This window comes from Sinohyriopsis cumingii, chromosome 8 (assembly GCF_028554795.1).
Source record: "Sinohyriopsis cumingii isolate HCF-2022 chromosome 8, ASM2855479v2, whole genome shotgun sequence".
Lineage (NCBI taxonomy): Eukaryota > Metazoa > Mollusca > Bivalvia > Unionida > Unionidae > Sinohyriopsis > Sinohyriopsis cumingii.
In genome coordinates, this window is record NC_142968.1 from 50,556,772 (window position 1) to 50,571,233 (window position 14,462).

Below are 14,462 nucleotides of genomic sequence, written 5' to 3' on the forward strand. Positions count from 1 at the left end.
CCAAAATGAATGCATACATGAAGCAATGCAGAAATTAGGATTCAATGAAACAAACATAAGGATACATCTGAAGCTCTAAAATCACTGGCATACAACTCACAACTCAAGTATTGCTCCTGATCATACAATGATACAACTATAACTGAAATGGAGGCTATCCAATGAAGGGCTGGAAGATGGGCTGAAATAATTACAGAAAAACCATCAATGTAACTGCAAATCTTCATTCTTTAAATTGGAGATGCCTGGAACCATGTCACGTTGACAGTAGATTATGACATACAAGTACATAATCACTAACAGTCATGTTGCTATTCATAGTAAACACTTGATCCCACTGAAAATATTATTTGACAAAGACATTCCAGTTCTTTCTCTTACTGAACTATGAGTATTACAACAGCCTACTACCACTTTTCTTCCTCTGCTCGTCATAGTTTACTGGAGTTCATCACCAATATATATTTCATTTATTCCATATTTGGGCCAGTTCAAAACAATAGTCAACCAAAATGAACACGCATCACAAAGATAAGTTTTTGTTCTTGAGCTTTTATCTTTAGTAACACCCTATGCAAATTAGGATTTGGATTGCAATTTTTAAATATCTTTCTAACACTCTTTCAGGAAGACACCTATTGTGTGTGATATTATTGATATGTATCATAGTATGGGATGTTTTCCTTATTGAAATTGCTTGATTTGTGTAGGGGTGAAATGATTAATCAATGTATTGATACTTTTTTCGCATCAATACCCATATTGATACAATATGTGAAGAATAGAGATCTTCAGCAGTTATTAGTTGCTTTTTATTCTTTAAATTGAGAACTGATCTGAAGCAGCTGTTGCATGCACTAATCAATGTCAATGTTTAAAACAATTTTTAAAAATACTGACAACACCCACTCAACTTCTACAAATTAACACTTGATAACTAACTCATGTGGTCTAAAATCTGTCCCCACTCTGCAATTCTTTTATTCTATCAGCATGTTCAGCCACAAAAAACATATATCGACTGTCTTAATTTGTATCATGGGAGTTGGTGTTGTGAATCATTTCCTTTCTCTCTGACATAAACGAGTGCATGAGACCATGGCAGTTGTTTTGCATTGTGCAGTAAGTAAAATGTAACTGATCTGATTTTTGATCATCACTGCTTCACACTCAAATTTGTTCTAGATATTTTACTTGCACTGCTCCTTCAGATTTGAAGAGAACACCATTATCAGGTCCTAAAAACAAGGTGGCTCAAGGTACTGGACCAAATGGTTTTACCCATGGACCAATTATATACAAGCAGCACTTGTCCATCGGACCTTCAATCTTATTAATTTGTTTCTATAACTTGAAAAAAATTTGCCTTTTAATCTTTACAACATCTGAAAAGAATCATAAAAGTGCAATGATGCAAGTGGACGTCAAATGATAGTGAGATACTGGTGGTGTAAAATTTGACAGGAAATCTGCATATTTAACAAGCAATATGCTGATCTAAGATTTGTTCTTCATCAATCAAATGTTTGTCTGTTCTCAACCATAGCTAAAACTAAGCATCAACAGTATTGGATTGCAAATGTTCTAGATTCTAAATGACATGCGTTTGTTTAAGTACCAAAGGGATTTCAGTTGTTACAAGATGTGTTGCACTGCTGGGCTTTAAATGTCCAAAATGGATGTTGATTATGATACAAATAAACGTAAAAAAATTGGACTTTCCAGGATCACCAGAAAAAAGCTTGGCGATGGGTTGATTATGGTAACAATAGGTCATTTATGTTTTGTTCCACATGACTTGTACAGCATACAGAGTCTGCTAAGTATTCAAGTGCCTTGTTCAATCCAATCTAATAACTGATCCATTGACAGCATGTGAAGCAAGCAAAGTTGCACCAGACAGGCTACTGATTGTAAATAAAAATACCCATCTAAAAAATTAAGACCCTCTTTCCCTGAACCGTTACAAAACTGAGAGCACAATGAGTTAATCACCATGTCACTGTCATAAGACCAGAATTAGTTGATATTTCCTGATGAAACTCTTACCTGCTGACTGCCTTTTTTCTGAGAAAACACAGCACTTGACACATCCAATCTGAGGGAAAGTTCATCTGAGGCTGAGCAACTTGTCAAGTGGTCTGAATATTCTCTGACCTTTCCCACACCATTTTATATATTTTCACAACAAAATTGTAAAAATATCTGATGGGTGGAAAAGGTCAGAGGAAACTTGGACTGTCTGCCAAACAAGTTGTTACTTTTGGGGCTTATGACTTTATATTTGTTCTGCAACTGGTATCACTGAACAGGCCCTAAATGGCGATTGAGTTCTATTTTATTGGGTGTTATATATATTCTTTTTTGAGAACACAAGACCTGAATTTTTGGCTAACAACAACAGTGAGATTGAAAGGAGACATCAATATAAGCCATAATCACAAGATTCAAAATTTTAAAATGTTATGGTTAGTAAAAAAAAATCTAAGATTTTAAAAATGTGTGTGTGTGTGTGTGCATGTGTGTAACTAGGATTTTTCAGTCATATCACTATGATGTCTGCAATGTGGCAGTTTATATTGATGTCTAGCAGTGGGGCATCAACCTGCAGATATGTAGCATGATGTCCCACCCAGTCACATTATCCTGACACAAGGCCGACTAGTCCTAACACTAACCTCACAATGCTGAATTCAATTATAGATCACACAGCAGTATAAAAATAGTTAAAAATGTTCCAAATCACAATATCTCTTAATATGTTAATTCAATATGTCTCCAAAATAAACAATGACAGTTAAGTCCATGTTTTTTAATCACAGTATCCTACAGATGTTACTACCTATTATCATCTGGTACAAAATCCAGGAATTCATCCTCACTGTCTGACAAAGATTTTAAATCCTCCATTTTTGTCTTGTAAATCATCATGGTCTAGTCATATATATCATCTGACCCTTTCCCTGGCCTCACTGTCATACATGGATGTTTATGTAGAGAGTTAGTTTGGACTTTGTAAGTAACATAAATCTATGATCATACAGGCTGTGAAATCTATTAAAGGTTGCAACTGAATATGCGCAATTGTGCAAAAGATCAAACAACCACCTCCTTTACTTGCCACTGAGCAAGTATCACTCGCTGCTCAATCACGTGGGAAAACAAGCTAAGAGAATAAGGTCAAACATTTATTGGACGAGATAGAACTCTACCTGGCACTGAAGAAGTACATGTATTATATTCACAGCCTATCAAAAGGAATGTCAACTTGAAATAAAGTAAATGCTGTCCTTACAAGCCAGGCACTTCTGGGACAATGTACATTGTTAAAAACTTGTATATGATAAATGGGTACCTGATGGCTAATTTTATTACCTTGGTTATTATTAACTGGCGAGTACCAGAGTACTTGTGTGCAGCTCTAATAAAATTTTGTCAATGATGAAACTGGCATATGGACAAATGACTAGTCTATGTCTGTCTGTAATCAGCATGCTGGAAATACAAACAATATATCAACACATACAATGGCACTACCATACTAGCTACAGCTCTTCTCATGATGAAAAGACCACCAAGTTCATATGTGTGTCGATAATGTATCATATTGTAAGACATGCATTATCAATTGTACTGACACATGGTGCAGTGTATCATTTGACCCCAAGATTCTTGCCCTTGTTATTCTTAGTAATTTCATCACATATGTAAATGGATAATGTGATACTAGATTGTAATTATTCTTGATAATGTTTGAATACCTGGAATTGTCACTGAATCTGTGTGTTGTGTGTTTCCATCTTCAGATGGTGTTTGATCATCTCGATGAGGAATGCTTACAGAGGTACAGAATTGTCCATTGTCATCAACACATTTCATAGCTTCTCCATCTTGACAGCAAAGTATTTCATTATCTTGCAATGACGAATTGATCAAGATGTAATTTCCTTCTCCCTGTTGTGAAATTAAAAATTAAATTTAAATCAATTCTACAGTTTTTCTTTCGAGTTTTACATGAAAAATTACATTGGAGAATGTGTGTCTTCTCATGGGCTATCTGCCAATAGAGTCTCTGATAACACAAACATCATGACCTGTGTCCAATATTCATGATAAAGTATATATGTTTAATGCTCTGTAATTCAGCAACTATAATGAATCAAATCCCTCAAGGTGTATATTGTTGTTTTATTATCCTCCTTGTTAGCTGTTGAGCTGTACACTGGTATTTCCATTCACAAAAACAGGCATCAGCAAGTGAACAAATTTGTAGCAAACACAAGCATGACTGTACAAATGAAAATAAATGATCTTTTATTTTTGTTCAAAAATATTTTATTCATTTTTCTAATACCATTGCTAATACTACTGACTACAGGTGCACACAAATGATTACACTGACAGAAATATATGTTTCACAGCAGTAAAACTCTAAACATTGAACAATGTCTGTTGTTTGTCATTTAATGCCATTTTTCTGCATATTATATGATATATATGGCAGCCAGTACAGCTGCTGGAGGAAGAACTCTGGGAAAACCCCAGTAAGATCCACCAACCCACAGGAAGCTACTGGCAAGCATTTTCACAAAAACTATCATAATCATATGCAGTGTACTTTGGCAATATGACTTAAAAAGAGAACAACATAAGCTATACACTGTAATGAATTTTAACTTAGTAACTAGACAGTATTGTAATTGCAAGTTAGTACAAATGCTTAATCAGCTACCCTTAATCAAGAATTTTTCTTTTTACTTTCTGAAAGTTCACTAAAATTGCATTCGACAAGATTTCTAAATTTGTTTGAAACAACCTTGTACCACGTACATGAGAGCAAATGCACACATCTTTCAGCTCTCTGTCCTAATTACTTTGTTGTCGATAAAGCTTTAAAGTAACTGTTCAAAGACAACACATATAAGAATTAAAGTCAGTACATGAATTAACTAAACCCTTTTTCAACTGAATTGAAACAGCCAAAATTCAAGTGAATCTGCTTCTGGAAAGATGTGTTTTCTTAATATAACCACTTATTTTATAGCTTCATTACAACAGTCCACTGATAGCATTGCAAATATAAGGTTTTATTATTTGTCTACATAACTGGTGTAACATTAGATATTGGTTGAATATTATTTGCCTTGCTGTTTTTATTTTCTTCTTTGCATTTTCTCAAAAATGAGTACTTGGAATATGACCTTGACCTTACAACATCTAAATTCCACGTTTCAATGTAACACATATTTCTGACCTACATAATTGCATTTTAATGCTAAATCTTTAATAACGTAATATTTTGACAATACTTTCTACGACTTATATATTTTCTTATACATATTTGCCTAATAGTCTACGAAAAAAGAAAATCTAATAAAACGTTATTTCCCAGAACAACGATGACTGGTTCACTTATGGTTCTAAGCTGATTTTTATGAAGAAAATAATATATAAGCAGCAGTTAAAACATTCAAATTACCAATTCCATTCTTAAAACACAAATTGCTATTAACATAAGTTTAAGTTTCGAAACACAAGTTTGTGTTTTTCTATCATCAAAAACATTATGGAAACTGAGCAGTAATAATTGCTAACTTACCCAGGAAATGGCTGATGGTATCAACTATCCAAACACATGCCTGTGATTGTGCAAGAGTTTGTTTGTTGTCGTAATTGATATCAACACCAACTATTTGATGGCTTGAAGCCTATATTTCACCTTGAGCTATATACAACATAAGACTGGACCTAACATGGCCAAGGCTAGGGAGAATCTTAAAAAGGATGGTCATTCAGTGTTACTCTAAATAATAACCGGTGAAGTCATTTTTGCTTTCCTAACGAAGAAGGCAAAGTTTATACTTTTTGAGCAAAACTTAGTCATCCACTTCGCCTGGTAGTGTGACCCCTTTTTCCGTGCAATATAAATTATTTCCAACACATGACTATATTCACACGTCATTTATATTTAATGCTTACACAGAAGTGGACTGCCCGATTCTGGTGCTCTATCTTTCATTCCAAAAGGAAACCACTGATTAATGCTAATTAATCATTAGTACGGTGGGACCCCGCTATAACACGGTAGTTGGGAGCCATAGAATCCAACCGTGTTATGAACCGAACCGTGTTATATGCAACCAAGTCAGCTAGCGGAAAAAAATGGAACCCCCCCCCACATAAAAAGGGGGGGGGGGTAATAAATGCGGGCAGTGAAAAAATATGTGCTTTTTCGGCACAGTTGCTATCTTGAATTAATGCATATTAAATGAGAAATACACCTGTAGTGAAAAGAGAGAAGACATCATATAATAGTTTACTTTATTCAGAGAACCATGAATTGGTACATATACGTGAATACTGTTTACATATAAATGTCTAATGTATGGCATGAATAGAGTATCAATGCAGTGTACTCACCTGCGAACCTCATCATATACATTGAATCCACAATACAAGTGATTCCATCGAAAATATTCATTAATTTTGTAACAGGTCATATTGGTCTGAATTCAGAGGAAAAACAAAGCACAATCACGCAACGAATGATGAAGCACATTTACTTTGAAGTATGTTCGAAGTCGGTAAAAGTCAGTTTGCGTTTTAATCCGCCGTTGGCATAAACTTCATCCCTACAAAAAGTAAATTTGCACAGCACAGTTAAAGTGTTCCAGTCACGTTGGAAAATGCAAAAATCCATCAGATTCCATCACTTTTATTTCAGTTTGGTACTGACTTCCTTTGAAGAAAACTTCTTTACTGTTATTGAAAGATTGCAGTCGGCTTTCTTTGATGAAGGATGCATGCGCTTTTGAAGTCGCCACTAAAGAACAGCTTTGGAGAACCAAACGAATGTCCATTTCTTATTGTGTCGGCAACATCAAATAATTGTATTGCATGATTGAGACGGGGATTTTTTCCATTTGCTGAGTACGTTTTCATAACGGTCGGTGCTTCAAAGGTAATCTGTTTCCTTTGAAATTTCAGCAAACTGTTTTATCTAGATACATTTTTAAAAGGAACTGGACGTCGTTTAGACTATTCTAGTTACTGTCCCTCCATGCCTACTGAATAAACCAAAAAGAATTTTTTATTCATTTTTTTTACATTTGTGGTAGCAGCGTGATGCTGCCTTCTACGCATGCGTCTGAAAATTAACAAAGGGTCAACAGACGATAGAGACGCATGTAATCTGATGACATGGATTATTACAGAAAACTTGAGTGTTCTGAAGGATTTAATTCTGAGTGAAACGAAGAGGAATTTTACTTACCATCCACACACAAATGCCAGTCTTTGTAAATATATTAATTACTAGCGAGCAGCCGAAAATCCGATGAAAGACAGATTACGAGAGAATGCCTCGTCCAGTTGATCTCCATTACCAGAAATATCAACAACAAAAAATCGGATATTTCACAACATACAGAACTCATGCTAGATGTCAGGATAAGCGGATTATGATATAACAATGCACTGTTTAGATGGTTTGTCAGCATAGACAAAGAATTTGTTTATGTAACAATAGATAAATTTCAGTGCATTTTATATCTAGTTTGCGGCTTCCTTTGGTGGGGCCTCTGAATTTCTGCACTCCAAACCAATGGTTGTATATAAAAGTTTAAACAACCAACAATGTCGCCAACAAATAAAAAAGCCACATGGTATGTTTTGCAGCCAATAAGGAAAAACAATACAAGTTTGCGACATTGGCGAAGACCTACACAATCCCAGATAAACTTTTTATGCGTTTTTTTCTTCTTACTTTTAAGAAGAAAGAAAAAGCACTTTTTTGTATACGAGAAAAATACATATAAAATTTCAGGAGCCTAGCCACGATCGTCTTGCATTTTTTATTCATATGTGATCTCTATCCCAAAATGATAAGCAACTTTTACGGTTTTTTTCCTCATACTTTTTAAGAATTTTTTTTTGTGCACAAGAAAAATACATGTACGTGAAATTTCGGGAGCCACGCCACGACTGTGTTATATCCAAATTCGCGTTATAACGGAGCGCGTTATAGCAGGGTCCCACTGTATTATCATTAAGAAATGTTTTGCAGGGTCCTAGAATACTGACAATCAATGTTACAATTAATGATTACAGTATGCTTGAGTGCATCTAGCTTTGGATTCATGCTCTGAATACTGAGATTTACTATATACCAAGTCTTTTCTTAAAAATTTTTTAAATAGAATTAAAATCAGACCAAGAGGCTTCCTACATAGTGATTATACATTTATAACTTACCAAAACTTCAAATGTTTGCTTTCTTTTCCAAACAAGTGACACTTGTGGCCTTCCACAGTATGATGCTGTTCGTTCACCTTTGAAATCTGATGGGTGTCCCAATTTACAAGTACATTTGTTTGTTGGTGGTTCTGTAAAATTTAATACAAATATTCATTTAAAATATTATTTTTATAGACTGCATAAATAATCAACTATAAGACATCAACAAATTCAGTCCAAAAGTAATTTTGTTTGACACATTAACAACTTTCTCTCTAGCCATTCTTATGATAGAAATTAACAATACATAAAATGCTGAATGCACTTTTACGATACGAAAATTATGTAATTTCTTTCAGTTATTTTTTTTCAAACTGAATATTGTAGATTTAATAGATATGTTGACCAAAAGGAACCAACTATTAAACTTTCTATCAGAATATTTACTTATGCCTTGTCTACCAAAATGTTATGTACATTGATGTGCATTCCTTCAAAATACTTCTTATATGTATAAGAATTTGGCAATATCCAGCATTCAGCATCTAGCAAATACTGTTTTTTTAAGTTATGTCGGTTCCAAAACAAGGTTACCCTATGAAATTAAAACATGAGGTCGGGTCCTTTAAATGGAACTAAGCTTTTTATATTAAAACAAAACTGATCTTGAAGTGACTGACGCTTTACTGGGTATAAATAAATTCCAGAAATTCAAAATAAGAACATTTCTTTCTATTCAACATGAATAAAGGTCCCAGTGACAATTGGTTCTGGAAACTTTTTAAGAGACATCCTGAACTATCAGAAAAACATACTGAAGCAGGAACTAGATGGCAAACATGAATGTGATGAATCAATACCTGACTCTTCTTCAAGACACACTACACAGATTGGGATTACACAAAAAACTAGATCGGATTTTCAATTTTGACAAAACATGATTTAGTGGAAAAGAAAAAAGTAGGCAGAAAGTTATTGGTATACACAACACAGTTACAAACAATATGTCACAATATCTGGTCACATCAATGAACATTTATGTATATCTGCCAGTGAAAAATTGTTCCTTCCTTTTTGAATTTCAAAAGATGTTTACCCCATATGGCTTATGAGAAGTATTTCCAGGCTCATGCATATTTGGATATTCTGCTACTGGTTATATGGATGGAACACTCTTTACTCATTGGTTTAAGGAATTCTTTTTACATCATTGTGGATCAGTAAGACGATTGCTACTTATGGATAACCATGACAGCCACATAAGCCTAGATGTTATAAAGCCTGCACAAGAGAATCAAATTGAATTATTGGGGTTGCCACCACACACAACCCACGTTCTACAACCAATGGATGTGCACATCAAAGCAAAATTCACCTCAATTACAGTTTACCTTAGTTACAATAACAAGAATAAAATATTAAACAAGGCTAAATTTCCAGCAGTGCTTTCTTGTACGCATGAACAGTTTTCCACTTATCAGGTCAAGGAAGCCTTCAGAAAAACTGGTCTTTACCCATGTAATTAGTTCACAGCTTGTCAATAACCATTTGAAAATGGTGAAGTGTCAGCCCATTCCATCATATGTCGGGGGCTCAGAGTGGCTGAGTGGTCTAAAGCGCTCTCCGTTACGAATCACTGCCATCTCACCTCTGTTTGCGTATGTTCGAGACTCTGATTCAGCCAATGTGGGTATGTGAGAAAGCTTGCCAGTAGCTTCTCGAGGGTCGGTGGTTCTTTCTGAGAATTTCCCAGGTTCTTCCTCCATCATTAATACTGGCCGCAGTGTATAGCCTAATGTGTGCTGAAAAATGGTGTTAAGCCCTACAACAACAAAAAAATATGGTGTCCACTATATTTAAAAAAATGATATGACTACTTTACTCAATGTTCACCTTGAAATGATAACAGACGAATTCTCGGCAGAAGAATGCCTGTTACATATGTAATTCTATGTCAAATCAAATATCTACGACTCCTTCAACTTCATTATTTTGAGATATTTATTAAAACTGAAGAGAAGTAGATGTTATTGTAACCACTCCATGTCACATAGTGTTAAAAAATATCCCCTTTCCTCAACCAGTGAAAAATAAAATAATATGCATTCCAATCATAATTCAAAACACATAAAGAACATTAAATTAAATTACAAAGCAACACAAATTAAAATTTATATAATCAGAAATAACTATGTTTTCATTTAATTAAAGAGTAAATATAATCTAATAATCATGCATGAGTAGATCATCATTTTTCAACATGTGACAATTGTACTGACTCTCCTGTAAAGTTTATTACCAACGTTTTAATTAACGGTCCCTATGTAACAGGTCATGTTCCTGAGTTCACATTAAACACGAGGGAAAATATTGTTAAAGGCCATACCTTTATGTATTCTATTGCTATGAAGCAAGTTTGTCAATAGTGGATGATTAAAAAAGAACCAGGAAAAAGTGATGAGAATGGACCTCCAGCTAGTACACTTGAAGATGATGGTATCCACTCTTTAAACACGTCCTTGCCTCCTTGGTTCATATGGGTCCCTTCTTTCTTCTGTTTTCCCTCATGGAACAAAAATGTTCTCCTCTATTGTAACAGCCAGGTACACAGCAACATGTCCCCGGCATTAATATAATTTAATGCTTTCAGCTTCTGACAGTTGTTTCACACTCACCTGAATCACAATAGATTGCCCTGATGAATGATAAAATCTGAAGGGGGTACCAAAGATTGGGCCTGGGTTTTCCTGTGGTGCCACCTATTGGGCAGATAACTGGCTACAATCCCTCATTGGTATTAATTTCATTTAGGACCAATTACATATCTACCGGTGAATACCAAATGTTCATATAACTTAATTTGGAATTAGTAAAAATATCAATCTTTTCAAGCTGGCTAATATGCTGAATCATGTGGAACCTACTAGACACCATAATAACTCTTGTGATGAAAACTCCATGTCAAAATGTCTTTCCATTTACATGGAGAAACAATTACAAGACATTTAAGATGGTAACTACGCAGTCCTTATTACAGATCACCATTTTAATTTAGCACCAACTAGGCAATATACAAAGTCTTCTGGTGAAAACTCTATGCTGATATGACTTTCCATCTGGGTACATAACAACAAGATTTTCAGGATGGCTGCCATAGTGACCATGATGTATGTCAAATGCACACCATTTCCATTTAGGATCAAATGCACATCCTAAAAAGTCTTCTGGCAAAAGCACAATGACCAGCCAAAATGGAGAAGCAGAGATGATATGATTTTTGAGATGCAGTTGTGTTGGCCATATTGGGCATAAAATTGGCACCATGTTCACTTTGGATATAATAGACAGCATTAGAGGTCATAATGGAAATCCTGGAGGCACCAGGTGAATTAGCGACCAATCAGACCATGGGTTGAATGTGTAATGTTTTATAGCAATCCACAAAGTAGTTTAGGAAGAATAACAATAACGATTTGTGATGACATGTGACAGATGCACCACGGATGAAAAACCATCCCATAAGTTCTTTTGTTCTATGAAAAGTACAGCTAAAATGTGGATCTTTGACAAACAAAATTTACACACAAATACCTAGAACGCGAAGGACAATTTTCTGCATGTTCTGGCTTGTGGACCATGCAAGTAATGGAAACAAGATATATATTCCTTCATCGTCTATGGATACATTTTTCAGTCGAATCTCTGTTTTGCCTATCCTCTCTATTCTACCCTGATAGGGAATGTTCACTGTAAAATCCTCTAAAGGCGAACTGGTACAAATCATTTTGTTGTTGAAATACCACTCCAGTTTACTTATTTTATTTTCCTCTTCATCAACTTTCCAAAGCAAATCCACATCATTTCCTTTGCATATATCAATTGAGCTTGATTCATTTTTATGTTTCATATCTGAAATAAAATTATAAAAGTACACATTCTGTGATAAAAAATGTGCTCCCATTGTTTGCATTGAGGCTACAACCAACAGTAAATTAATAACAATATAAAAATAATGCATGAATTACTATTTTCTGTTATTTATCATATTAGGTTTAGTGTCTGCAGCTGCACAGTCATTTCAAAACTACTGCTGATGTATATGCTTTGCTGATGCACTTCCAATATTTACAGGCGAGACTAGGCAATACAACGATGGTTGAGGAGGCAACGATCAAGTTTGAAAGTTCTTTAATTATACTTTTTAATTGTTGTGGCATTTTCTTGCAGCGGAACAGCTCCATTTCAGTGAGACTGAAAATTTATTATATCACAAAGATTTCTAATAATTTTAGTCAAGTTCATTCTTGGAAATTTCAGAAAAGGTTACTAAATGATGTTTCTTTTTAATGTGTAATATCACCCAAGTTGGATAAAAAAGAGCTGCATGCTGTAATACTATCAAATTTAATCAATTCTGTGAGCAGTTATTGAGCAAAAGACATTAAAAGTTTTGTGCCTTTTTGCAGCAAGTACCATACTGGGCACCGGATTTAATGCTGAAAGTTTTATTCATTTTAGTAACAGGTGAAATATTGTGTAATGGATTTAATATTGCACATATTGTGTATGTGAATTTATTTTTTAACTGTTTGTAATAGTAAAACATAGATGCTCTCAGTTGTATATGTTGTGTCATATCATAAAAAAATCTACCAGAATAGAGAAATATAAAGAAAGAGAAAGTCTGCTTACGCTCTGAGAAATGAATTGCCTGTGTTATCAATATCAGCAATAACTTGTAGTGTGAAATAATATTCATCTTTGGATATCTGAAAATAAACATAAATATTTACATATTCTCAGGGACAATCAAAATCTTTATGCAGACCTGCGCCTAAAAAAATTAACCAGAAATTGTTTGTCTTACATTAAAAGTGTATACATAAATCTATTTTGTCTAGATGTTTAAAGGAACTTGTGTTCATGTATTATCTTAAAAGATTAAAATACTAATTGACACAATGCACCAGATTAAGGTATACGGCTATTTAGGCATACATCCATACATAGACAGTTATTTACAAGGCCTCATTTGCAAGTTCAAAGTTATATTCTACAATCATGTTTCATCCCATACCATTACAGGCTGACCAAAGTACAAAATTTTATAGAAAAAAAATCACAATTATTAAAAAAAATATCAAACCTTCATTGATTACTGGTGTTGATGTCTGTCTACATATTTAAAATGTTAAATCAGGCAAATATACACAGAAGGACAGATATGATCTGGTTATCAGTCAATCCTAGGTTGATCAAAAGCTTACTTGGCATAAAAAAATGGCAGAGAAAGTGCCAAAAGCAAGCACATGGTGAATGGCTTGATACTTACAACAAATATTTACGCTCATAGTTATGCCAATTATACGACGTAATCAGTTCTAGCTAACAACTGATTTCAATTCACACAATCCCAGCATTTTAATGCAGCATCTGCTATATCTATGTAGGTAGTGCAAGATTAAGCTTGTGCAGGGCTTGTAGTATATGTTATAAGGGGACACTAAATTTAAAAAAACCACGTGAATATTAAAACATACATTTTTAACTTGCATAGTAAAGTAATTTGCTATAAAGCCAGATAATATGGCAAACATGTCTGACATTTCAGTAATAGTATTATTTACATGTAGACAATTGATAGCTTGAAATCAGGAAGATATACTATGTACTGAAAATACTGAAGAGTGAATAAGTATGTGAAATACTTCAGTTAAATCACATTGCATGAAACTTATGGGGCTTTTGTTCTTCATTACAAAAATTGATCAGAAGCAATACTTTGTAACTCTAACAGTGTTAACTCCCTGTCACAGAATTGTAACCGAGTGGGTTTTTGGACTAAATGAACAAGACAAACACAATGTGGGAAAGATGGAAATTTATGAATGAAATTAATAATGATAAATATATGATGTAAAAATACAATCTAAAATAAACAAAACAAATATTAAATAAAATGAAGTGCAGATCCAAGAATCCTCACTTACTGCTCATACCCCTCAAACAGAATTTTGTTCAACAAGATATTCACAAAATCTCTAACAAAATTATATTAAGATTCAAAAATAATCTTAACACAAGATTCAAAATAATCTTTCGACACACCTTAAGATTCACAATAATCTTATCACAACTAAGATTCACAATAATCTTATCACAACTAAGATTCACAATAATCTTATCATGACTAAGATTCACAATAATCTTATCATGACTAAGATTCA

The 14,462-nt window shown here is 34.0% G+C and overlaps 1 protein-coding gene across 1 annotated transcript in view; it reads right to left on the minus strand.

Moving 5' to 3' along the window:
- Positions 1-14,462, minus strand: part of LOC149793493 (uncharacterized) — a 70,216-nt gene that overhangs the window by 30,144 nt on the left and 25,610 nt on the right. Inside the window, exons 2-5 of the mRNA XM_089969009.1 lie at positions 12,928-13,004; positions 11,827-12,144; positions 8,254-8,384; positions 3,762-3,954 (exon numbers count right to left, since the gene is read on the minus strand). Of these exons, the coding sequence (XP_089825135.1) occupies positions 3,762-3,954; positions 8,254-8,384; positions 11,827-12,144; positions 12,928-12,994 (709 nt within the window). The 5' untranslated portion in view covers positions 12,995-13,004. The remainder of the gene's footprint in view (positions 1-3,761; positions 3,955-8,253; positions 8,385-11,826; positions 12,145-12,927; positions 13,005-14,462) is intronic.